Source organism: Lepisma saccharinum, chromosome 20 (assembly GCF_977018435.1).
Source record: "Lepisma saccharinum chromosome 20, izLepSacc3.1, whole genome shotgun sequence".
In the NCBI taxonomy this organism is placed as follows: domain Eukaryota; kingdom Metazoa; phylum Arthropoda; class Insecta; order Zygentoma; family Lepismatidae; genus Lepisma; species Lepisma saccharinum.
The window spans coordinates 70,354,498-70,382,233 of record NC_139248.1 but is presented as its reverse complement, the minus strand read 5'-3'; the positions used below and the strand labels follow the sequence as shown (position 1 = coordinate 70,382,233).

General features: G+C 36.1%; 2 protein-coding genes across 10 annotated transcripts in view; one reads left to right on the top strand and one right to left on the bottom strand.

The window, feature by feature from the left end:
• The window catches only part of bsk (mitogen-activated protein kinase dJNK), a 383,933-nt gene that overhangs the window by 18,971 nt on the left and 337,226 nt on the right, over nt 1–27,736 (bottom strand). For all 9 annotated transcript variants that reach the window (XM_083141593.1, XM_083141594.1, XM_083141601.1 and 6 more), the window contains 4 exons: nt 22,781–22,910; nt 21,064–21,261; nt 15,963–16,097; nt 11,288–11,417 (listed from right to left, as the gene is read on the bottom strand). In XM_083141593.1, coding sequence (XP_082997719.1) covers nt 11,288–11,417; nt 15,963–16,097; nt 21,064–21,261; nt 22,781–22,910 — 593 coding nt within the window. The remainder of the gene's footprint in view (nt 1–11,287; nt 11,418–15,962; nt 16,098–21,063; nt 21,262–22,780; nt 22,911–27,736) is intronic.
• On the top strand, nt 210–8,365 carry LOC146003763 (uncharacterized). Its single transcript, XM_083142175.1, has 5 exons — nt 210–392; nt 3,624–3,699; nt 5,519–6,417; nt 6,868–7,106; nt 7,954–8,365. Exons 1-5 carry the CDS (start codon nt 210–212, stop codon nt 8,363–8,365), a joined length of 1,809 nt encoding a protein of 602 aa, XP_082998301.1.

Below are 27,736 nucleotides of genomic sequence, written 5' to 3'. Positions count from 1 at the left end.
AGAAGAAGAAGAAGAAAGGTTGCCATGCAACTGTGTAGCGCGTTAACTTTGTTGTTTGTTCCTAAAGGAAAAAGTATAAACATCTGTGGTATAAATACCTTCGTCTTTGGTCTCTCGATCTCATTTGTATTTTGTTTGGGAGGTAGTAGAAGCTCGTGAGCCCGTTAATTTTGTGCATCGCCTTTGTTTTATAGTACCACGTTATTATTATGGGTGATATCGACAGCGACGATTGTGGAAGCAAACCACACGAGAAGTTGCCATGGGAAGAATACAATAAGTTTTTTACTTTCAAGAGGACAGGGAAAAATGGAAATTTCATTGTAAGCTGCATAGGAAACGAATTGTCGGTGACGAAGACCAGCACATACAATATGAAAATTCACTTACAGGTAAGTGTAAAATTAAAGGATGTAATAATAATGAAAGGGGAGATATAAACTCGGTCACATGTTTCATTACAATTTCTTGAAAGTGTGTAAATGTAGAAATAATGCAATTACATGCCACGTTGTTTACCTGCCAGTTGGTAACCATTAACATTTATCATACATTTGTACATTTTACACAGTTTTTCTCCTGTGTGCTATTTGGACAGTCTTTCGAACAAAGGCATGTAGTGGTCACCGAAGTCGGTAAGTGGTTGGTTTCATTAAATAGTACTAGATTTTCGACTTCTGTCCAATGTATTACTTTGGAAGGATTAATTGAAGCATGCGAAAGTTTCCGAAATAAGTTTTTAAAATTGTGCAGAACGTGCACCTAGTTTTAGTCGAAGAAACCTCCAACTGTGCGCCAATTTTGTACTGGAAAGTAATTTCCAAAGTTTCCGTGCCCATAAAATTGAGGTGTGTGTGTTAACCTCAACTTTGAAACATTCGCCCGTAAATAGCGAGACCCGAATATAAAGTTCGGTATTATCTAACCTTCTTGCTTGGCCGAATCATTTTCTCATGAATATAGTAATATTTGGGCCTAATCTGCCGTTTTGCAAATTGTCCAACGTACTGTTATTTCAACCCTTTTGGAAGAGCAAAAAATATTGTAGACGAAATGTTTGTTGCTTAGAATTTTGATCGACGTCTTCAATCGAAGTTATTTTTTCCCCGCTTAAATAAGAATTTTCAAAGGGATTGCAGAGAATTTCACAGTGCGAAAATTGAAATTTAGAGTTATAATGAATTTAATACCTTTTTCACTAATCAGGAGCTACTACAATGTGGAGTTCTTAAGTCAATGTGGTGTTCATTGTCATTTAATATCATGCACGTGTGATATGACCACAAAAGACATAAAAAAATGGAAGTGACTCTTTTCACCAGGTGGTGGGAATAGCATACGAGGCTATTTTCACCAACAAATGTAAATACTTGACCATAGCATTGTATTTGGCGCAAGTTTCTTTTGTTACATTGCGATTTCATCATTCTACGAATGCAATTTTTATATGCTTAGATTTAAATCTGTTAACACATACTGCGGAGTTTCAGTGATTACTTAAAGATGTATGCTTTCATAGTTATGTTAGGTGGGCCAGGTTTGGTTTTCTTAGCATTAAAATAAAGTCCCTAAATGCATTCTACTAAACTTCCGATTTACTTCTACTAGTCTACAATACTTAAGTTGCTTCACGATGGAAAATGCATTGTCCGTGGGAAGCATGCATGCTCGCCTAAGGTAATTTTTAAGTATTTTTTTCAACATTTATAACTTTTACCGAAATCCAAACAAAGGTTCAAATTTTGTGTGATAATGATTGCCAAAATTCTAAGATTAGTCTTACTGCTAGGATAATTTGAAAAAAAAAAAAAAATTCATAAAATAATCTAAACCGTTACCCACATCCATGTTTGATACCCAGTGGAGGTACATTGTAGTTCAGATTTTAAAATGTAGGCCCATTCCCGATTAGCCAAACTGTGCATAAAATGGACTTAAAATCTCATTGGGCAGTAGTACTTAAGTTACTGCTAAGGAGTTAATTTAAAGTAAAATTGGTGCAACTACTACTGTCACAAAGTAGTGAGAATAGCAGAAAGTGTTAAGACCAGAAATAACCTGATCTGGTGTTGGGAAGTATTTACAAATAATTTTAATGCTGGAAGTGACCTGCCTAACCTAACAATGAAAGCACAAGGAATGCAATGCCTCTTTCATACTACATCATGTGACATATTAGCAGTACCAATTCATATTAGAACACCTTGTGATATTTTTCAAACTTCATAGTGTGAAGAAAAATTACTTGTCCATACGAAAATAAATGCACGCCGACATAAGTTTCTTACACATCAACAATTAAGGAATGCACACATACATGTAGTAGGCCAGGTTGGAGATCATACACATGAGAATTTAAATTCTGGTGAAAATAGCTTCAAAGCCAGCTTCACCACCTGGTGAAAATAGTTACTCCATAAAAAAAAAATATGTATTGAGAGCAATTGAACATAACTGCATAACCTCATAAGAATCACTTCCTTGTAGTTGATATTCTTCCTGCCCCTCCAATAAATATCTCTCAGGGCAGAATAACTTTTTTGTAGTGAAAATGTTGAGACTGTGAGTAAAGTGTACAGATAGGTATCCGAGTAGCCATAGCCTGGAATGATGTTGAAGTGACATTTTCTCATTATCTGATTTCACAAACTTGGAGACATTTGCATTACTTTATGAATCTGGGGTCCTGGATTTTCAATTCGTGGAATAAGGTGTTTTGACAAGTTATGAAAGAGTAGAGCTGTAGAAGTTATGAATCAAAATTCTTGACCCTCGTCCCCCCCCCCTCCCCACAAGGGTTGGAAATGAATAAAAAAATTATTAATTATTATTCTTATTCACAGCTTTCATTCTTTCTAGTGTAATTAAACACTTATTTTAAAATTTAACATACTGCTTTGATATGGAATTCATAGCTAGACAAAAAATGAAACTGACTAATCAGTTTCTTCAGTGCATTCTTCAAATTTCAGTTCCGTTATTAAATGGAATGTGTGCACATTCATAGAGCTAGAATATATCCATACAGATATCCTCTAGTGTTCAAACCCAGTAAAACTTGACGTTAACGTAAAAACAAACATAACATTTATGTTACCACTTTGCCATTGGGTAAGCACTAAGGCTGAGCCAATATCACTTGGATGCTTGGGAATTGGAATGATAAAAGCTTTTTGAAATATTGATTGATATCAGAAATTATACTGCTCTAATTATTTGCATAAATTTACCAAAGTTTTTGCTTTAAAATATTCATGAATATTTTATGTTATGCTAATACAAAATTCAATGTTTTTGCACATAAATCGGGCACAACTTCCAATTTTGCATAATTCCCAGGATAATTAGCCTCTGCGAAAGTGTTTTGTGCCATTTATGTGGATCCTGCATACAATCAAACAACAAAAAAGTATCTGCCAGTATTGATAAATAGAAAAGATGCTTTCTGATACAGATACCACTTGTATCAGCTCAGCCCTAGTAGGCACACACATGAGGCAAAAACAAATTAATTCCTAGAAGCAATACCCAATGTCTTCTCTCATGACATGCTATTCACATTAAGGGAAGTGTTTTCCCACAAACACTAGGGACCAAAATTGTATATATTGTTTCCATTGCAGAATTATTTATCTCAAGACAACTTCACGTCTTTAGTTTCTGAGGTAACATGGGAGAAAGTTGCCATGGAATTCCACAGTATTTATTCATGACAGTCTCGGCAACTTTTATTCTTATAACGGGACCTTATAAATGGTCCCGTGGCATTTTACTGTATGGTAACATGTGTAAGATTTCCTGTGATTATTTTAAATCCCAAGTATTTTGTAAGAAGTTCAAAATTTCAGAGATTAAATCTTGTTACTGTATCACTGCACTTTCATTTGTGCACCTAGTCATAATATTTTTTTCTTTAGAGAAAACATGAGCAGAAGTTGGGAGAGTTGAATAAATCCATCGAATCAAGCTGTGAAGTAGCATGCTAATGCTAGCAAATCCACCATAGGGACTGGCAATTTCATAATTTTTATTGTACAATTCTTTTGTCTTCAACCATGGGCAGTGCGAGGGGGTGCTTGCGTGCCCCTTAATTTTCTTCCGCATCCCCTACGTTCAACTGAAAACCCTAACTGTTAGAGTGTATATTATGTCATGTCACATTGAGCACCGAATGTCAGGTACTGAATGAAGTAAGACCGTTATTATTGTATGCAATGGACAAGCACGTAAAGAGATGCAGGGGCAGCCTCTATAAAGATCAGTGGCAGATTTTTTTCTTCAGTCAGCATTGTTGTTATGATTGTTTTCTTCCTTTCTTTCATTAAGTGCTCTGTATGCGGTTTTCGATAATCGCCTATGGCAGAGATTCCCAAACTTTTTTTGTTTCACGGCACCCTTAGTGTTTCAAGATTTTTCCGAGGTGCCCAAGTCAGAATGTAGGCCTATCTAACACTTGGCAACGCTCAGTTAGTGTGGTTAGGTTGCTTGCCTCAAGTTAAAAAAAATAAACACATATATCAAATTCAGAAATATATTACACATAATAAAAAGTACTAAATAAGCACATACATTGGAGTGTCATTTCAGTAAAATAGAACATTTCGCGGTGTGCCTGTAAACCATCCAGTGTGCTGCAGTGAACTGTTTGGTAACCACTGCCCTATAGCTTGGTGTGAGTTATGTTTTTATTTTATTTGTTTTTTTATTGTTGATAAATGGTTTATTTTTCGCCTACTTGTTCTTCCTCTTACTGGAGCAAAAATTGCAGCTGCTTTCAAATTATCAGGAAATTATTTAAGCAAGTTGTAATGTGAAGGGTAGTTTTCTTGTTAATACATTCTATGTATTTGTTCCACATTACATGTCTAGTAAACATACCATTTCAGGCTTTTTCAGAAACTCTTACGAAGAGGCCCAATGTTCACGAAAAAATTTTGGAATAAGTTATTGGGGGTGGGATTTTATCCTGAAGTGGCAGACGGAAGGTACAATGTACTATGCAATCGTATTTTGTAACTCCACTGGTTACATTAAAAAGGTTCAAGAATTGTGTTTTTAAAGGTCAGGATAATTTCATTTTGTATTTCACTACATAGTTCAATGAGACTGCAACGTGTATCTGAATGTTTACACTGTATGACAAATTTCTTGGAGTATAAGTATCATCATGGACGTCCAGGGGGAGTTCAAGCTGGGGGGAGGGGGGCACAGCTTCTCGTGAAAATGGATGTGAATCTAAAGATATATAATTTCATTTCAGTCAGTAATTTATGTTAATCAGTGGAGGCGATTAGGGGTGTAGTTGCCCCCCACTTTTTGCTATTTATGCTAGTTACTATGCTAAACCTTATCTACCAAGAGAAAGTAAACTGTTCTTCTCACACACCCCCTCCCTTTATGTTTTAAAGATTGCATGCATGTTAGTTGAATACTGATAATTATAATTATATATTGAAACTTTTAATTAATTCTTAATCTTTCATGGCATTAATCAAATTTCATATCCTTTCATTTGTAGGGGAAAACCAAGAGAGTATAGACAATAAGTTGCTTGAGTGGATAGTAGATGGGTTGCATCCATTCTCTGAGGTGGACAGACCATCGTTCAATGACTTATGGCAGTCTTTAACAAAGAAGAAGTTGATGTGCTCTGCGACCTTAAAGAAAAAGTTGGGGGAGCAATATGAAAGAATGAAATCTTCAATGTTAGACGAATTTGAAAAGGTCAGTTTTGTCTCAGCCACAGCAGATTGTTGGACTGCACATCATAGGTCCTTCTTAGGAGTAACCTGCCATTGGTTGGATCCACTGTCTCTAGAGAGGAAATCTGCTGCTCTTGCATGTCGGCGTCTCATAGGAAGCCATACTTACGATGTTTTGGCAAAAGAGCTGCAGGACATATTTATCAGGTACCACATTCATAATAAAGTAGTGGGTGTGGTAACTGATAATGGATCCAACTTCGTGAAAGCCTTCAAGGAGTTTTCTGCAAGTGAGCCGGAGGACAGCCAAGAGTCTGATGTGGTGGAAGAAGAAATTACAGAAATTCTTGCCACAGGAGATTGCACTTTGCCACCACACATTCGCTGTGCAGCACACACTTTACATCTTGTTGCAGTGAAAGATTCAGAAAAGGCTGCATCATCAGATGCAAATTACAAAAGGCTCTTCCGAAGTGCCTTCGCTAAAGCACAGGCATTGTGGAATAAATCCAGGCAGTCTTCCCAGGTTGCTGACATAGTGAAAAAACAGCTTGGTGCATGTCTGATTGTACCAAATGCAACACGGTGGAATTCAGTGCATTCTGCTGTATCGGCACTATGTCAGCATTTTACAAAGCATGAGGAGAAAGTGCATGCAATTTCTGATGCAGTTGGCCTGTGCAGATTTTCTCCACATGAGATTGAATTTTTGAAGGTAGGTCCGATATGATAAAATTACTTATGTAGTTGGCACTCATTTCATACTCTTAACTTATTCAGTCATTGCAAGCTGTACTTACAAACTGCTATAATATTCTTAATTTTTGCCTTCAATTATTATAGTGTACTTTTTAAGATTCCAAAGTGCAGAATTTGCATAATATATTTCTCATAAATTTTAAGTGATGCATACACTTATGTGCTGGAATCAGAAGAAATTATTAACGTACATTTTTATTGTGGAGATTAGAAACTGTTTGCTGTGTTTTTCCAAAATGGATTTCCTTTGAATGATATGCTACATTTAAAGTACATGAAGGAATCATGCTTATGAATTGTTTTTAATATTTTCCCCATTGTTTATTGCTATAACAAACATTATATTTACAAATGAATAAATTAATTCCTACAATGTTTTAAAGTAACGTACATTTTATTTTTGAAGGAATATGCTGAGGTTACACCACCACTAGCCAAAGCAATTGACATTCTCCAGGGAGACAAGAAGGTGTCCATTGGATATCTCCTTCCCACACTTCACCGGATACTTGGTTTGAAATTGGATTCTGGGGATGTAGCACATTGTGATGCCCTTGCCAGAGCTATTGTTGATGGTGTGAATCAACGGTTTGCAGGCATTTTGTGGGATAAGGATACAGTGCTAGCTGCTTGTTTCCATCCAAGGTAAGAAGTTATCTGGAATTAATTCACTGCAGTGTCTTTTATATCTTGATTATTCACATGAAAGATGCATGATGTTTTACTTTACATAACAAAACATCAACATTGTTAACTTCTCTTATAAGATAACAATTACGTGCTTTCATATGTGCACAAATCAGAATATAGTTGCTTTATTTGATGTTCAAAATAATTTCTTGGCAACCTGTATTTTATTTAGTGCATGCCAATGTTAAACTTGTCTTTGGTTGAGAGGCGGATATCTAGTCTTGGCCAATAATACCTTGTTATGTGAAGTATACATTTCAGCTGTTTCTTTTCACTATTTTTTTTAACATTTGTCTCATACTCATTTGTTTTTATAAATATATTATTTTATGCAGTTTCTCAATAGCCTAAGAGGTTTTCTTTTATAGTTTCCAGAACTTGATAACATGGTTGTTTATTATTTTTTTCAGTGTTCAAATGTAAACCAGCTGTCTTCCATGGTGCAGTAGTAGTTATCAAAGCATACTATGATACCCAGGAGTCTTGGGTTCAAAGCCCAGCCTGGGATTGTGTGTTTTTTGTGATTGTCCATTCATCAATTTCACCCATCCTCATCTTTGCGATTGCGATTAGCTCTCTCCCTCTCTCAATATGTCATTTATTGTCTCACTTATTTTGTCCCATGCTGTACTTTTCAAATATCTCCCTCTCATATTGAAAATAAACAAAATCAATTAGTTCAATGTAAACCTGCAATAAACTTGAAATTGTTGCCCCAAAGTGGACATCAAAGATTTGTTTTTTTTTTTGTCTTCAGTGTAGTTAACCAATACCCTGATATAGCACTTTTATTGTATTTCAGATTCAAATTGTCATGGCTTGAATCGGAAAAAAAGAGTGAGGCACTCAGATGGATGGAGAAAGCTGTATCTCATGATACGAAGGAAAGTTCAGCTTGTGAGAGTGAAGAGAAGCAGCTAGACGATTTTGAAGATTTTTTCAAGTTTGAGCAAACACAATCGGAAACAGAACTACAAGAACTGTGCAGATTTCTAAAGGATGGTCCCAAACCTGTGGAGACACTGCACAGTTACAGTAGCAAGTTCAAAGAAATTTTCATAAAATTGAACACTGTTATGCCGTCAAGTGGAGCTGTTGAGCGTTTGTTTAGTGTTGGCGGAAACTTGTTTTCCAGCAGAAGGACACGGCTGACCGACCAGAACTTCGAAATGCAGCTGTTGCTAAAGTTCAACAGACAGTTGAATTTGGTTTAAAAAACTTGTATTGGACAAACCAAACATGCATGTTATACACAGTTAATAAAGTGATTTGTACATTCGCAATAGGACTTTCAATAGTGTTATAAAATTAATATCTTGTCTCATACCAAAAGTTTGTCAGCAACTAGCTTCAGGACAGGTTTTCCTTAAAACTTTATTTTTTTCCCAAATATCTATTGTGAAAGTTTAGTATATAGAACAGTAATACAGAATCATTAACTTGAGTGTTGATATAGAATGCAATGAGTGAGGGTGCAGCCCAATAGGTAGAGAGAAAAAAGTGGACAATAATGCTTAGTTGTGCTGAAGGCTAGTATCAAGATAAGGACATCCAGATGATAGATGTAATGATATTACAGATAATGTATGTATGCACACTTTAGTTATTTGATATCTGGATACATTGACAAATAAGTATGTAGAGGATGTATAATCAAGTACTGTATTTGGATATTATACATCCAGGTGTATAGTTTACCAAGTACCTGAATAATTTTATTATCTATATATTAGGGCTAAGCCAATACTAGTTCGAATCAATATCAGTGCCAACATACATCATAATGGCGATACTTGAAAAGATGTAATAATTCAAAGTAGGTCAGAATGTATAATATTTTTTATGATACTGCCCCAGTGGAACTAGGCTATTGTCTTGAATATTGATTTTCACGCAAGATGATTGTTTGATCACCTCATTCATTTTACTCCCAATGTCTCTGGATATTTACCCTCTGCAGATTCTGGAAAAAGTATGTCAGCATCTATGATACCATTCAATGCATGGGACTCTGTATCAGTTCATTCCTACTATACATTCATGGTGCCGAAATGCTGTCAGGTAATCCAATGACTATACAAAGGTACCTAGACATCCAAATTGAGGATATTGGATTTCCACTATTCAAATTGCTAAAGATTTATTTATTAATTAAATGATTGATGTGTAGGAAATTTAGATATTGCTTGTCATAGTTCTCTGGGTTCATGCTCCTGATAATTCTCTTAGGAGTTTATGAAAAGATGCAATTGAAACTTTTTGTTCAAAATCCTTCCTTCATAATTTTTCATTGAAAAATTAATTGTTGCCACCAAAAATGTTAAAACAAGTCAGATGGTAACTCAAAAAATATATCAATTGACTGGTATTGTGATAACTGCCTATTATCTAACTAACAGCTGGGAAGTTTCAAATTTCTTCATGACTTGTTTTTTGTTCATGCAGAAGTAGCGAAAAAGTAGCGAAGTAGCGAGTAGCGCACAGGAGTAGCGTAGCGAGCTACTTTTAGGTAAATGTAGCTGTAGCTGTAGCGAAGCTACATTTTGGAAAAGTAGCTGTAGCTGTAGCGAAGCTACTTTTAAAATGTAGCGTTCCAATCACTGACTTTACTTTTACCTTTTTAATCCCAAAAAGTAAAACAAGCTGAAACAAGAGTTCTAAAACTTGATTTTCCCTCTCAATCCAATCCTTTACAGAGATCACATTCAAGTGCTCGATAAAGAACTGACAAAGTAACAATATTCATGAATAAGAGGGGAAGTTAGTAAATAGATCACAAACTGATGTGGGATAGCTGAAAATAGTACCGAGTAGTTTCTAAAGGTGTCAATGGGTGGCAGCACAATCCAACTTGAACTTGATGATATTCAGTTAGCAGTCACTAGATAGCAGATGCACACACGGACAGCTCAGCTCAGTTTAAAAACGGAGAGGAGCATACGTGGAGATGGTATGGGTGGAAGAGATGGATCAAGCTGACACGCGAGTGACGATATACTGCATAGCAACTGCAATAGGGTGTTATCATGGTTTAGCATACAGCATAATGCAGGATCGTTTGAATTTCCGAAAAGTGTGTGCACTGTGGCGGCAAAAGTTTCACGGGTGATGATGTTGAACGTGAGGTGTGACTGGCTTGGACAGCCCAAAGACTTTTATGCAGCAGGTTTTGGGGCACTGCTAAAGCACTGGGGTAAGTATTTCAATCTTGGTGGAGATTATGTTGAAAAAATAAAAATGGTTTATTCATACTATGGGAATGAGAGACGTGGTAATAGATAATTAAGGTACTCAAGTTTTCCGCAAAGCAGTTTTACATTATTTTCTATTAATTTCGGTAGCCACTGCCACCATCCTCGTTGGAATTCCTTGTGTTGTTGCTTGGCACGTTTCTGTTGTTTTTTCCTAAATCGCCGCTTGGTGTACTGTTGTCGCCTGTATGTCTGCGTATATGTCGTCTGCTGTTCACCGGTGTTAATTGCTGCAGTAACGGAAGCCAGGCATGGTGTGCCTGACCACTATGTTCAGTTCATGGTTGTAGTGCATGATGGCATGTTTCTTTAATTTTTGTGTGCTTTGAATTTGACATGTATCTCACTTCGTAGTTGTTTTTTTTAAAAAAATAAATGTTTGTGACCTACTTACTGACTTACCTTTATACTCAGTTACATAAATGTACTAAATGTATGTTCCATTAAAATCTGATGAAAGCAGACATATATGAATATCATGAATTGACGTGGTTAAATGTAGTTAAATCATTGTGTATGTAAAGTCTTGTATTTCTGCATTGCAGTTTTTACTGATTGTCCGATTAATTTGTAAGTTTACTCCCGGAAGTAAATACCCCAGTGAGCAACCATCTACACCAAACATACCGTAACCTGTATTAATAAATGCAGTGGTCCTTTGAAATTAATCAGACAGACAATCAATAAACTCTGCAGTGTGGAAAAATGAAACTTTATGTATGCAATAAACTAATGAACTGTAAAAGGTATACTTTATGCCTGATTATTTGCGAGTACTGTGGTAAGAGACATTGAAAACACTGCATTATAACATTATTGTTATTAGGTTTCTCAATATAACAGTGTTGTTCCGTACCCATGTTATATTACTAGAACTGAGCTTACCTATTATTTTGTTCCATTGGTCAATGTGATCTGTTCCAGGAAATAGGACTCCTCCTCGAATCATCTCTCCCATGATGCATCCCACTGACCAGATGTCTACGTTCTCCTTGTAGCCCATACCCAGGATTACCTACAATAAAACAAGACATGGTTAAAATTATGTACAATCTTCATCCATAAGTTTCAATGCAATTCTTTTCATGTATCTTCAACATGTCTTTATGGACACATTTTTAATTCCTCACTATCTTCATCTTCTCTTAATCTTAATATTTCACGTGATACATAAACTAAATTAGACAGTATACACACATTTATGTAACTACAAGGTAACCAAAAAAGTTCTTGACGTTTTTTGATGTCCCATTAATCATGTGCTCACAGAGAGGAAACGAATTGATGCACGTGCCTGCCAAGCGATCGGGATTTAGTCTGACAATCGACTGTCCGTAATACAGGCACGTTGCACACACACAGCAGTCATAGCTCGTCCAGTGTCGAAGAGAAATGGAGGTATTCAAGCAGCTTGTTCGCGTGTGTTTGTTGTATGACTTTAAAGTGGGCCTGTCAGTTGCCGCATGAAGTCGCCGCATTTGCCAGGCATTTGGGGAGAATGCCGTGAAAGAATGCACTGCCAGGCATTGGTTCCAGAAATTCCATTCGGGAGATGTGACCCTTTCGGATGAACCTTGCAGTGGACGACCACATGTGTTGGATGACGAAGCCCTGAAAGCAGCCATCGAGGAGGACAGTGGTCTAACGTGTGATGAACTTGCAGAAAGGTTCCATGTTTCCACTGAAATAGTCAGACTACACCTGCATTGGATAGGGAAGTCATACAAGTTAAGCGAAGTGGGTACCCCACATATTGTCGGCAGCCAACAAGGAACAACAAGTGACAGCGTGTTTGTCCTTGCTCACTCAGCACCTGAACACACCCATATTTGATCGCTTGCTCACTGGTGACGAAAAGTGGGTCCTCTATGATACTCCCAAGCGTACCAGACATTGGTTGTCGCCACGTGACCCTGTTCCTCACACCTGAAGACCGACCACCTCTGCACCCACGAAAGGTTATGCTCTCTTTATGGTGGATATGTCGGCAAGTGGTGCATTATGAGCTCCTTCCACCTGGTCAGACCATCACTGCTGACCTCTACTCTCAGCAGTTGCAAAGGGTGCACCGTGCATTGCGACAGAAGAAGCCGGCATTGGTGAATCACAAGGGTGTGCTGTTCCTGCACGACAATGCCAAGCCACATGTGGCAAAGATGCCCCGGGAGACCCTTCAGCAACTTGGCTGGGAGACACTGTGACATCCACCATATTCACCAGATCTTGCACCAACAGATTACCACCTGTTTCATTCCCTCGACAACCATCTCCATGGGAGATCCTTTGCAAATGAGTGAGACCTGCGGAACGCACTCACGGACTTCTTTGCATCCAAACCTGCAGAGTTTTATCACCAGGGTATTGTGCAACTGCAGGAACGTTGGCAAAAGTTGTTGGATGCTCATGGAGTTTACTTCGAAACCTAAAGGTATGTACCGTCCACTGTATTGCTCTTTGTTTATCACTGCTCTAGAACGGCAAGAACTTTTTGGGCTACCTTGTATTATCACACTAACAAGGCAATCAGAAATATCAAAATGTCCAAAACAAAGAATGAAACCAACTCTAGAAACAAGCAAGACAGAGCAAAATGAATAGTGAAGCAAATATTGCATGTTATTCACATAATCGTTCACCCTTAGTTTTTTCAGCGCACCTTGATTTTGTACATAGTCCCTACCTACTCTTATATAATTTAATACAATGCTTTCCTGTTCTTTGATACCATTATATACTTTTACAGCTTAATACCAATAGTCTCATGGGGAAGTATTTCTTTCCACGATTGTACACTGCTATAACACACACATATAAAATCATGTAATAACAGTTATGTATCAATTTTATATAGAATCATGTAATCACAGAGCCATTCATCAATTATATGTTTGTGTGTCAACTACCATTACATGTACAATACTATAAATGGGTATTTGCTTGTAGCATCAACATTTTAAATAAATAAATATACTGGGGTATATGAAGCAGTTACTTCTCAACAAAGGAAATGCCACTACAAAGTTTCATGATTGGTTGGTTGGTTGAGTTGGTGTTTTAAGTCCACTTTATGCACAGTATGGCTAATTGGGACTGGACCTACAGTTTAAAGTGGGATCCGAACCACTTGTGCCTCCACCGGGTATCGAACCCGGGACCCCTTGATTACAAGGCAATGACGCTACCACTGCACCATGGGGGAGGCCCACAAAGTTTCATGACTGCTGAGTAGCTTTGAACAATTGTTGATATACATTACAACTCCTGAGTCTCATAGCACAATGCAATGCACACAGGAAAGTTTTGTATTTTACATTAAAACTCTTCTATTATTTCAATGAACACAGATACAGAACAAGTGAGCAGAGATATTTTAACATTTTTTTTTTTTCAGTTTTCAAAACCAATGGAAGTAAAATTACATTTGATTTTGCAAATGTAAAAATTATATGTACAACCATCTGCCTTCTTCTCTTGCACTGCAGTCCTCCACCTCGTTCTGTCTTGAGCTACATTCTTCCAATTTTGTACATTCATCCTTTTCAAATCATTCTCAACCACATCGATCCATCTTCGATCTTCCTTTCGGCCAAGTTCCGCCGAGTTTCTGATTTAATACCAAGCGTGGTAACCTGTTCTCCTCCATTCTCATCAGATGTCCTGCCCATATTAAACGTGATTTGAAGAATTTCATCACGTGTTCATGTTGGATCAACTCTTCTAGCTCCATGTTATTCCTAATTCTATAGGACCCATCTTCATTCTTAATGGGGCCAAAAACCTTTCAAAAGATCTTTCTTTCAAAGCACATTACCTTGCTTCGTGCAATAACACAACCTCACATGACTAGTCACTCTACACTTCTAAGGAAAGAATGTGTGTCCTTATTTCCTCCTAGGTAAACTGATTTTTCCACCTTGCACCTGACTGTTCCCCCCCCCCATCCCCTCCATCCCGTAACCTACTCTTCTTGTCTTCCCTCCCCTCACTGACCTTCCCCTTCTCCTTGAACTGATCTCGTAAAGTAAAATCTTCCATTCTTGTGCAGAAAATGGAAGGTGGCTCAGCAAACTTCACCAACTTATTTTCCACATGCTTTTTTTTATTAGTTCTACCCATTTTATTCCAATTTCCCCTTCGTTTTTGTTTTCTCTCCCCTGTTTATGCATATGTGCTTTCTCTCTGCCACTTTCCTCTCTATTTCATTTTCCCTCTTCTCCATCATTTTTACTTTCTTAATCCTGTGCCTATTTGTCAACATATGCTCACTCAATGCTGTTCTTGGATCTTCCTCTTTAATGTCTCTCCTACGTTCTTTAATTCTTTCGTTGATGCTTCTCCCCGTCTCTCCTATGTACTTGCTTGAACATCCACCACATTCTATTTCATATACCCCTGCCATTGACAATTCATCACTTTCCTTCTCTTCTTTGTATTCATTAAACCATTTCTCAATGCTCTTTGGTGGCTTGAAAGCTGCTCTTAGTCCATACTTTGCATAGATGTTTCTTATCTTCTTCTCCATCTTTCTTCTAAATGGAACACTCATATACTTCTTCTCTTCCTGTGCATCCTTATTTTCTTCTTCTTTTTCTTTATTGTTTCTCTTTTTTCATTTTCTCCTCTGTTCTTCTTATGATGTGAATTATACCCCCTGGTTAGTATCCATTTTCCTGTACTGCCTCCATTATCCACTTCATTTCTCTGTCATAGCTTGCTTTGTTGTTGCATAATCTCGTTGCTCTCCATGCAAAATTCTCCCAAATGTTGTCTTTGGTTCTCCTTTCATGTGCAGATTCCTTGTGGATATACTTTCTCCCCGCTAACTTTTTATGGTACACCCAAGGTAGTTAATTTTTCCATTGTCCATTTCTTCTTTTGTATACTTTATTCTTTCATGACCTTCATTCAATAATCTAAACATTTATTCAGTTGTTTCTTTGTTTTTTGCTATGAAGATCACATCATCCACGAACGAAATGTCGCAGATAAAATCAAATAAAAAAAACACTAAAAATAACTGTGTTAGATTATTTTGCATGTAAAAAAAGTGGTTATGCAAACCTTCAAGAAGAACATTGATGTCCTATAGTCTTAATTTTGTGTTCCTGGAGAGGCTTTCGGACTTGAATAATTCTATATGTACATAATATTGTCCGTTTCCAGCCTGGATCCTGTGGTTAACTATCTCTTCTTCTTCTACATGATTAAGTAGAAGAGCTCCAAGGTAGGTAAAAGTGGAGACACCTTCAAAACAGTGTGTGCCTACATTCAGAGCCACGGAATTTCGTCTGGTTGGCAATCTGCACATTCTCATGTATTTTGTTTTGGTTTCACAATCATCTGCCTACATTATGAAATTATGACTTAAAATCAAGTATTACATTTTTTATGTCAATTTTGATTTTAGGATTATTTTCATTTTACACAATATTGCAAGTTAATATCTATTATAGGGTTTTAAAACTTTTTTTCTGCCTATTATAATTCCCTAATCCTATTTGGCCAGTTTTAGTGCCTGGAAATCCAGGCTTTAACAACAACATACAAAGCAAGTACTCACCTCAGGTGCCCTGTAGTATCTTGTGACCACATAAGGAGTCATCATGAATGTTGTGCCTGCAGTTCGAGCCAAGCCAAAGTCAAGGATTTTCAGAGTGCAGTCTGACTTCACAACTATGTTACTTGGTTTCAAGTCCTGGAGAAAAAAAAAGTTCAAAATGAAACACTCAAAACTTAATGAAAAATTATGAAAGCCATTAATTTTTATTACTGGTAAAATCTTTACAGGGAACATGATCAATTTCACTTTAATCATGATTATCAGTGGGTGCTTGAATTTACATTAAAAATAAATTTTATCCTTGAATAATCACAGCATTAATACTTCTTATTAAAATAAAAAATAATATATTTTTTTCCACGGTATGAAATTTGACCCCAACTGTGAAGTACTAAAATAAAAAGATAATTTTGTTGTAATTTCATTACAGTAGTCATTGTGAACATAAATTAGTAAAAGAATATGTTTCAACAATTAGTCGATCTTACTGTCTAAGAAGGAACTGCCTGCTAAGGGATGCCTGGGGGGGAATGATTGAAGGAGGAAAAGTCTGTGGAAGAAAGAAATATCAGCTTATGGATGATATTAAATTAACTGGGTCGTATGCTATTACGAAGCGTAAGGCAGAGAATAGGGAAAGCTGGAGATAGCAGTGAAAAAAAACTGCCAATTAGGCAGAAAACAATGAATGAATGAATGAATGAATGGTCTCACTGATATAGAATTTCATTTTACTATAATGGTACTAATCAGATATATTCGTAATATGTATCAAACCAGCTTTCTTCTGATGAAGACAATTTTTTCACACATCCACCACATTTCACCACACACCCCAATTACATACATACATCGGGTTCTAAAGCAGTAAAGAAAATACAATTTCGGTGTTATAGCGGTGAAATATCAGATCAAAAGCAGTATGTAACAATGAGATTTTTGTTTGAAAATTGTGAATATAATCCTAAATTTGATTTAAAAACCACACTTATTACACAAAATAAACATATTCCTTCTAATAGCAATTTACATAGTTAAAAGAGTATAACACCATTAAGCCTTGTTTCCATGATTATGAAAAAATATAAATATGCTGACAAAGGCAGTAATTTATTTTATTAAAAACATAAACTAAACGTAACGTTTCAACCTTCTAGCAAGGTCTTCTTCAGACTCTGTATCAAGTACAAAAGTAACAAGATACACAAAAAGGGCATTATATATACACAAACATTACTCCCTCCAGACTATTAGAAAGTTGTTCTGGAACTTTCTAGCAGGTGGCTTTCCCTTGTCAACTGTACTTTCACCTAAAAGGCTAAACATATTTTGTGTATATATAATGCCCTGTTTTTGTATCTTCTTACTTTTGTAGTTGATACAGAGTCTGAAGAAGACCTTGATAGAAGGTTGAAACGTTACGTTTAGTTTATGTTTTTAATAAAATAAATTACAGCCTTGGTCAGCATATTTATATTTTAAAAGAGTATTAATTTTTTTCCTGTATAAAGGGCTCCATTTTTGCTTTTCAAATATTTACAGCAGAATTAATCAATTTTCCATGAATTGCATAACTCACAGGATAATTCAAACTTCAGAGAGTGTTGCATCGGTAAATAAACACTAAATTTTGTTTTTAAGAGTCTATTTCACATTTTGCAGTTCATTTCGCATCATTTCGTGACAAAACAGGGTAGGAAAATTCACCTCACACCTTTCTGAAACATGAAAAATTAACATTACAATGTGTTATTTCATATTTCGTGTTTTCGCCAAAAACGAAATATGCATGCCTCTACTAATAATTCTCTGAACATTAGTGACAATGCTAATTGGGTATTATCCATTATCTACTGGTTTTAACTACACTTATTCTTATACTATGTTTCAAGCGTACTACTATTTCTACTTTCTGAGGAGACGGGATCATATTTGCATCAATTCTATACTGGGATGACTTATAAGGGTTTCTGTCATTTTCACGAAGGCTGCTTCTTTCATTTTCGTCAGTTCATTTGATTTCTTGAGTAGAAATTTCAGCAAAAAATTCAGGCTCAATCAGGATTCAAACCTGGGTCTCTGGCTTATTGTGACACTTCTCTACCAACTGAACTACCAAGGAAGACTGGGCTTCGCATGAGTTTTTGCTGTCTTTGTCTTACCTGTGTGGAATTCTTTGTGTATTGCCTTTTTCCCCCACTGAATTCTATGTGATTCATTCCATACATGGGCCTCCCCCATGGCACAGTGGTAGCGTCATTGCCTTGTAATCAAGGGGTCCTGGGTTCGATACCCGGTGGTGGCACAAGTGGTTCGGATCCCACTTTAAAACTGTAGGTCCAGTCCCAATTAGCCTTACTGTGCATAAAGTGGACTTAAAACAGCAACTCAAACCAACTCAAGCAACTCATTCCATACATGTTTGGCAATTTTAAAAATGTGTATTTCACCTTTGCATGTGCATTCAGATTATCACGTAAGCTATGTGGTTTAGTGTTTGATAGTATGCTTCTTGACTTCTTACTGCTGAATGATGTTTGAAGATAGAATTTTGAACCAATTCTACTTATATTTTCTGATAACCCAGGGTGAGATGGTATGCATACTGTGCCTTTTGAATCAGCCTTTGTATTTCGCTTGTTTGCTTGGCTGTGGACGGATGTTTTAGGTATGGTTGGTGGATACCCATTAAGTTTCATTGTATCTATGATGTGTTCCTATTTGTGTCTAGATATGAGCAAATTCTTCTGACCTTTGAGCTTAGGCAGTGGATTATGGCATTCTTTGATTTGTGGTGTAGGTGTCTATCAGCGAGTATCGGCTCTCGATCAACCACTATTGATATTTGACTTGCAGATCTATGAATTGCAGGCATTTGTTGTTTCTTTTCCATAGAAAACCTAATTGATAGAGGCATGCATATTTCGTTTTTGACAAAAACACAAAATATGAATAACACATTGTAATGTTAATTTTTCATGTTTCTGAATGGTGTGAGGTGCATTTTCCTACCATGTTTTGTCACGAAATGATGTGAAATGAACTGTAAAATGTGAAATGGACAAACACGAAATTCTTAGTTTACTAATCGACACGACACTTTCTGAAGTTTGAATTATCCTGTGAGTTATGCAATTCATGGAAAATTTATTAATTCTGCAGTAAATATTTGAGAAGCAAAAATTGACCCCTTTATACAGGAATAAATTAATACTCTGGTAACTGCATAAATGTGCTATTAGGTGGGATATGTTTATTTTGTGTAATAACTACAGTTTTAAAATCAAATTTAGGATTACATCCACAATTTTAAAACCAAAATGTCATTTTATATACAGCTTTTGATCTGATTTTTCACCACTATAACACCAAAATTTTATTCTATTTACCACTTTTGAAGCCGGAATTGACTGTTTTGTACTGTAATTTTGCTTCTTTATTTAGTAAAAATATGTGCCTCTACTAATTGAAGAATGGATACTGCAAGGGCTGGGGCATAAGTCATGGCAACTATATTTTTTCTTAAGTTAAAATGTGGTACCATAATATGACTGTATGTTGCAGAGGCATCTGTAGTATGTGAACACGTCACTAGATGACAGTGCACAGTGATCCAGAATGCAAAAAAAGTTGGCAAAAATAGAAATTTTGACTTTTCCGTAAGGGGATAAAACATTACCACTTCTGTTAACAACTAAATGGGGCATGAAACTGCCATAAAATTATTTCTCTAAATTTATTATTTGTTTTTGTTTCCGGGCCTCAAAATTGCAGTTCGTGATAACGGAATTTTTGGACTATATTTTGTACTTATTTTTAAAACTTGTTGTAGCAATTATTTTTTCACCGGACAATATCACTGTGCTAGGTAGACTCACAACTTCTCAGTTATGCACAGAAAAAGAACACATATTTGAATTACAATAAAATATAATGTTTTTATTTTTGACTTGAAAATTCAAAAGTCATCATGAGTTAACATAGTTTTCACTGCTATTTCCTGCGACGTTTTCTAAAGCAAAGGATACTATAGAGTATTGTGAAAATGACACAGGAGAAAAGTTTTGCTACTTTTTGCTATTTTTGACAAATTTAGCTTATTTGTGAACGTGTGCTCCGTTGTTAATGGGTCAGCTGGCAACCCTGAATCAAATGTGGTCACATGTGCATGCGCTAGGGGATTAGGTCATAAACACGACCTTTTGACAAGAGTTAAATAATTTTGTAACACAGTACCAGCCACACAATGCAAAACAGCTGATTATTTGATGCACGCCCCCTCCCCGTGGGTTGATAATTCAGGTACTGCACCACAGAGGGCGTTTATTTTGATCAAGATGCATGAAGCAAAGGCATGCTTAAAACACTTGTTTTGGTTTCAGTTGCCCCCCCCCCCCCCTACCATCCTCCTTTTCTTCCCCTGTTATGCTCGGGGCAATATTCTACCAAAATTTCCCTTTCATTATAAAAAATAAACCTCAATTTTCGATGATGCATGGGTTGCATCGACTCCGTCACACGATCTCCAATGGAATGGGTTTGCAACACTACATTCCCTCGCACACAGATCGCTGCATTCACAGCCTTCCTAAATGATGCAACCTCCCCTCACACAGCGCTCAAGCCAAAACGCCCAATCAGCATCCTCCACGCGACTACTGCAACAGCGTCATAGAGAGCAAAACTACCATTGTGTTCATCCCCGATCGCAACCTGGTCTACGTGGCTTCATATCACTGATCACAGGCTTCTCCACCATCTCTCTTGGTGGACCGACATGGGAACAATTGATGTTTCGAAGGAGATAGAGTTCAATAAATGAGTATAATAATAATGATTTGCATTACAGATTTATTTGGGTGTGCGCGTGCAAATGTGCAAATACGCAGAAGCTGCTACTGGTGTGTGGTACACATGTTATTAATGGAAATAGAAAACTTAAATTTATATTGCGCTGTCACAAAGGTATACATTAAATTATCAATATTTTAAATTGAGCGATTTTACCAATACATAAAGTAATAAGAACCTGAAAACCCAGGAGTACAATACACACATGCAGGAATGAGGAAAACAAAGTAGAATTATACTTCATACGAACCCTGTGAATAATGCCAGCTGAATGTAAGTGCTTGATACCGCACAGCATTTGGTACAGCAGGTATGACATGCGTTCATGGTCCAAGTCCATCTGTATCACCTGACACAAGTTGGCATCCATCAACTCCATAACTAAATACACATCTTGAAATTCTTCCAGTGTCTTTTGAGGCGTGAAGGCATTTAGAAGACCTATGATCTAAGAATCAAAAACAAACTGGTAAATATTCCATGATATAACGAAGTTGGTTGGTAAACTATGGTTGTGCACACACAATCACACACACCCTTTCATATGCACAGGGACAGTAAACAGTTTTTAAGATTTAAATAAATGAATTATAAATTGAATATGCAATGACAGGAAGTTAATAACATTCAGCAAGTAAGGAAAACATGACAATGCCATATCTCATGTTACAAGCAGTGAAGGGAGGTACATGTTAACCATTAGGGTTTGGATTTCATGGAAGTGCTCCCCCCCTGAGATTTCTGGAAAGAGTTAATGTAATTCAAATGGTGAAATTGTAGTAATGATTTTATAGCAAAAAAATGTTCTTTTCTGTAAGTTACAGCAACTATTATTATTATTATTATTATTTGAAGTAGGGTTACATTTAAGCTTACAGTCTATTTTACACTTATTATCTAACTATAAAAACAGCTTTTTGTCAGTATTCAGTTATGCACAAATTGTATATAGATATACAGAATGTGGAAATTACAAAGAATGTAATTTTTAAAAGAAACAAGTAGTAGTAGTACCAAAAATAATAGCAACAATAAAAGCAGTAATATTAGCAATAATAATAATTTTTCAAAGTTTCTATGACCCTGCTCTATCCCCCCCCCCCCCCGACAAGAAATTCTGCTGGCGCCTTTGATTTCATGATCTAAAAACTTAACAAAACCTAAAATTACCAAAATATAATCTAAAATATTACTAATATTATTTTATTACACACTTTACAAAAATCATTATTTTCCTTTGCAGTCCTTTACAACATATTATTGAATATGCAGAGATAAAATATACTCAATTTAACAGTCAAACAGTGAAAAATAACAGTACTATTCTCTTGTCGATTGTTTAACCAGGTTAACATCCTTCTACTCTTGTGATTTTTTTCACAGAACATTCTTGTAAATTATGCTTTCTGCCTTCACTTAATTGTAATCGTGAAAATATCAAAGTAAAACCTCACCAAAACTTGCCTAAACTTACTTGCACCTGGATCATTAGACCATTTAGCCATCAAGGCAAAGTAATATGTACAAGAAAGCTTTATAACACATGCCATCAGCATCAAAAATTGAATAAAAGACTAATGTTTAGCCATGTACCTTAGTAAACTCTTCCTTGTCTGTCTTTAACATTATCAACCATTACATGTTTGAACCTAATGTAACATTTATTCCCTTCTAAATCCCTGAAGTAGAACCCAGGTGTGTGTGAAAATTGAGGTTGCTTTTTAAGGTTTGTGCCTAGACATTAGTCTCCTATTCCATTTATTATGTAAATGTCATATTTCTCACTTCTCGTTAACAACTCATCCTGCAATGGAATCACATGCTCCCTGCTCAGTCACCTTTGTTATCGAGGTGAGCAAAAAATAAATCTCTCTCTACACATTTACATTTTTGGCATGCAGTTTTAGAGTTTGCGTTAATAACAAAAACCATTTAATAACTATTAAAAAAATATTAACAATACTTACATTCTTGTGATTTACTAATTTCATAAGCTTAAATTCCCTGTATGCTCTTTTGGCATGAGTAACGTTTTGGAAGGGGCGGCTCAGTTTCTTTATGGCAACATTTTGCTGGGTTACCGTGTCGAACGCAGCACTGTAAGGAAAAATATACACAAATCAATACGGCTAATGTTGGAGCTACATCTCAATAATGTATTTCATGTTTTAGAAAATTAAATTTAATATCCGTTCATAAATATTCAATACACATGGGAGGAGATAGACAAAATGGGGCACTGTCAAGGTCCTGATCAAGTTGGTAGCTAATCACTTATCGAACTGCACTAATGACTGAGGTTAGCTTACAAGCTGGAAACTCACTCACATACACCCTCAAGCTAAAATGTCCAACCTAGCAAATGCTGAAGAGTTTCAGCTAATCAGTATTCTCCCCACATCAAGGGTGCCCACATCTTCCTTGGTCTCTTTATTGACAAGATATCAAATATTTTATACAACTGTTTTTTTTTTTCCTGAATAAAAAACAAAAACATTCAACAATTGTCTATTTAGTGCAGTTTAGAGGAAAGAAAGAACAAGCGCCTTCTACCTTCCCTTCCCTCCATGAGTATTGGAGTATTTTGCAGCGATTGTTGAAACAATGCGATCTGGGCTTACGCAGCAACAAATGCATTGTAAGCGGCACACTTGTTGGGTTGAAAGTGTACTTATCTGCTAGATTTGGACTTTTATTGTGAATTTCTTTAGAATAGTTTTAACTTTAGTGTGTGACAGGGATGACAGTATTGAGTGTCAGTGAAATGGCAAAGCCAGTTACAAGTGGCAGCAAGCTTTGGAATGAGGTAAGCTGTCGCAAGGAAGATTTCACCAAAACGAATGGTAAGATTATTCGCTGCACTTCACCTTCAAAAAAACGAAATAAAAAAGGTTTATAGTTTATTTTTGCACTCCATTAAAAATATTATTTTATATGAAAGCACAATATATATCATTCATTTATAAAAAAGGATACATTTATACAAAATTTAATGTATCCCTTTTTACACCTGCTGCAAAATGACTTCGAACCTCATAACAAAAGCACAAAATATTACATCTTTATTACAGTCTGGAGGCTAAGTCCTGAATCATTGACTTGTTGATAAAAGCAAGAGACTTGGTAGGATTAATTGTTCTATCATTAAAGATATTTTCACTCGAGTAGAAAATCGATATCTGCACTCCGATGGCCATCATCTTGAAACTAATCCACCATATTTGATATTTGTTGATTTGATATATCTCGGGAATGGTGTCTCCTATCAACATCCGGTTTTCTCAGAAATGTTCCAAATAGAGTAAACTTTCATAATAAATCAATAAATCTATTTTTGAAAAATAAGAAATAGAAGTTTTTCAGAAAGTCTTAATTAATAATTCTTGAACCTAACGATGGCATTTTTATTTATTTATTTATTTATTCAAATTTCAGATACAGCATTGTAAGGCCATTTTACACTGAATCAACAAGAACAAGTCAAGATGGTTTTAGGTAAAAACAAAAAGGGATACATATAAACAGATAAGACATAAACAAGGAAACAAACAAAAGATTTACATATTCGTTCTTACAGAAGATCGGAAAATACTTTCAGGGGCAAAAATGTTGATGTTCATAGGTAGTTTATTATAGAACTGTGGCAGCCTGTGGATCAGAAAGTGCTGTATAAGGGAAAGCCTAGCGGTAGAGTTGTGGAACAATTCAGTGTTTCGGGTAGATCGAGAGGGAACTCTGAAGTTGAATTCTGCAAGTATAAATTCAGATCTTAATTTTCCATTGATGATTTTATAGAAAAATTTCATATCGGCCATATTGCGTCGGGTCTGCAGTAACTGAATGTTCAAAGTAGTCAGGATGTCAGGTTTCTGAAGATGCCGCAGAGAAGGATTTTCTATGACGAACAATGGTGGTAAAGAAGCTGAGGACAGAATCCACGCTAGAAAGATTTGTATTGGAAGCCATGGCCCAGACTGGAGAGCAGTATTCGAGAATGTGAGAAATGAATTTTGTAAGATTACTTAGTGTTTTTTGGAAGTCTTCAGACGAACTGAACCCCTATTTTTTCTAGATTTATAAATTTACCTTAAATAAATTTTAAGAGAAATACAATTTACAAACAAGTGAACATAAATTTTGAAAAAAAAGGATCATTGTTAAGACTTTCAACTCGCAGTTATTCTCATAAAATGTTTGTAGTTTCTGAAAAACTTCTATTTCTTATTTTTCAAAAATAGATGTATTGATTTATTATGAAAGTTTACACTATTTGTAAGATTTCTGAGAAAACCGGACATTGATAGGAGACACCATTCCAGAGATATATCAAATCAGAAAATATCAAATATGACGGATCAGTTTCAAGATGGCAGCCATTGGAGCACAGATATTGATTGGCTACTTGACTAAAAATATATTTAATGATAGAACAATTAATCCTAACAAGTCTCTGGCCTGTGATAAAGATGTAATTTTTTGTGCTTTTGTTATGAGGTCCAGTCATTTTGCAGCTGGTGTATATATGAATGGTATATATTGCACTTCCATTTAAAATAGTATTTTTAGTGGAGTGCAAAATAACTATAGCCCTCCCCCCACTCTATGTTTAAGGAAAATTTTCCCTTTAAAATTCGGTCTCTATTGATAAATCAAAAACGTTCATGTGAAGTTTGTTTCTTTAATCACTTTACCAATAGGACTGAATTGCTTTTAGAAATGCAGTAAGACAAGAAATAAGTTTGAAAAATTTTACTTTTCCAATCAGACAATGAAAGAAAGCATCTGCCATTCTATCATTTTGAAAATAGGCAATTCTCAACATAGTACTTCTATCACTTGCAACTTCTTTTATATTGCAAGAGGGTTCAGAGGTTCATATTCAGTACATAGTTAAATTCTGAATTATCTAGATATGCTCAAATCACAGCCAATTCTATATGAAAGGAATTCCTATTCTTTACTCTTCCCTGTTTAGAAAAGGGATACCACAGAAGGTACATAAAGAATTTGTTTTGCGTGGACTTTACTGAGTTTCAAAGTTTAATTTAAGTCTATTTTATGTACAGATAAACTAAACAGGACTGATTCTACAGTTTAAAGTGGGAACTAAACCACTGTGTAATATCCCTCCACCAGGAATCAAACTCTGGACCCTTCATTACAAGAAGGTAGTTGTTACGTTCCTAGTAATTCTTCCAATCCCTTTACTCCTGTAGTCGGGGCATCAAAACTCTAATGGTCTACACTGAAACCTGTCAGGGTAGGTGAAAGAAAAGCCCAACCACTGTTTATAGTTTAATGGTAAATGTTTATTTTTCCACCAGAATACTCGATGAACAACTCTGAGGTGGCAAACTAAGATTTATAGAAGAGTGGAATTACCCTTCTCACTTCTACCTAGACTTGGTATCCTCAATACACTCTCTCTTTAGCCAAAATTACGGATATTTATACTCAAAGTCTCAGCCTCGTACTCCTGCCTTTAGGCAATTTTATTATACAACATTCAGAATTATAACATTTAGATATTCTGAAAATACATCATTTCGTATTGAGTAATTTACAAAGATTTCGTATTGAGTAATTTACAAAGAGTTATTCATTTGAGTTACCAATTCCTTCTCTAACATTGATAAATCTTCTTATATTTGGGAAATTAAAAATTTCAATTCTTCTCTGTAGCTGATCAGTGGTGTTTCAATCATTGTTAGTTTTGGACTTTTAACCGCTATGTTAATCTTAAAAATACCAATGTTTCGGATGCTGATTGTGCCTCCGTCTTCAGGGTAGTGTGGAATCTACTAAATCATTGTTCAGTCCCTGGACACATGATATGTTTGGGGATGGTGTCTAATGAAGAGTGAGAAAAAAATGGTTGCCTTGGAGGATTATTCTCATTGGCCAAGGCTCCATCTCATCTACTAGTCACAAAGACATCTTGTACATGAGGGTGCCAGGGAGGATTATCAGTGGCCCAGGCTCCACTTAGTCTGAAGTCATGTCAAGGCGTTTTTAGATGTAGGCTGCCAGGGGGGATTATGTTGCGGTGACCCAGGCTCCACCTTGTCAAAGGATTGATACTGCTGGAAATCAACCCCAAAAATGCAATATTCTCCTTCAGTGCTGCTTATGTGCAACTGTCAGACCCTGAATGGTTGTGGGCATACAGTTCTCCCAATGCGTGTGCTACACTGATCCTCGTTTTTATGCTGACTGGCCAAAGCATGGATGGAGATGTATCTGTAAAGTGACATAGAGGGGGTTGTTGTGCAATGTATGTGAATAATCTATAGAGACTGTTCGTGGGATCTTACGTACTTTGACTTTCAATGGAATCGTTACAAGCCGGCAGGGTCCGTGACGGTACAAGAGGTCTTGTGACCAGCAGACGAGGTGGAGCCTTGACCAATGAGAATAATCCTCCAAGGCAACCTTTTTTTTCTCACTCTCCATTAGACACCATCCCCAAACACATCATGTGTCCAGGGACTGAACAATGATTTAGAAGATTCCACACTACCCTGAAGACGGAGGCAGAATCAGCCTCCGAAATGTTGGTATTTATAAGATTAACACAGTGGTTAAAAGTCCAAAACTAAGAACAAATTTCAATGTTCCGCCATTTGCTAATCATAATAAGGTTAGTTCACTAACATAGGTAATCTCTTGATTGGCGTGTTTATATTTACCTCATAGTGATATGTATATTTCGTTTAACACTTTCCGGTCTGACGGTTTTCATGCATCTTTTACCTGTGGACGGACGTTCCAGGGCATTTTTTTTAAAAAATACAGAAAAATACACTATTAATGGTATCACAATGTATTATATATCAAATGAAAGCTTAAATTCTGTTCTAATAGATAATTCAATTAGATGTCACATTTTTATAATTTACACATTGCAATATTTATTGAAAAAT

What these genes read in the sequence shown, in the direction of transcription:
- LOC146003763 (XM_083142175.1), top strand. Translation starts at nt 210, where the DNA reads ATGGGTGATATCGACAGCGACGATTGTGGAAGCAAACCACACGAGAAG. An exon ending in ATATGAAAATTCACTTACAG is followed by an intron (nt 393 to 3,623) that starts GTAAGTGTAAAA and finishes TTTCCATTGCAG; the next exon opens with AATTATTTATCTCAAGACAA. An exon ending in ATGAGATTGAATTTTTGAAG is followed by an intron (nt 6,418 to 6,867) that starts GTAGGTCCGATA and finishes TTATTTTTGAAG; the next exon opens with GAATATGCTGAGGTTACACC.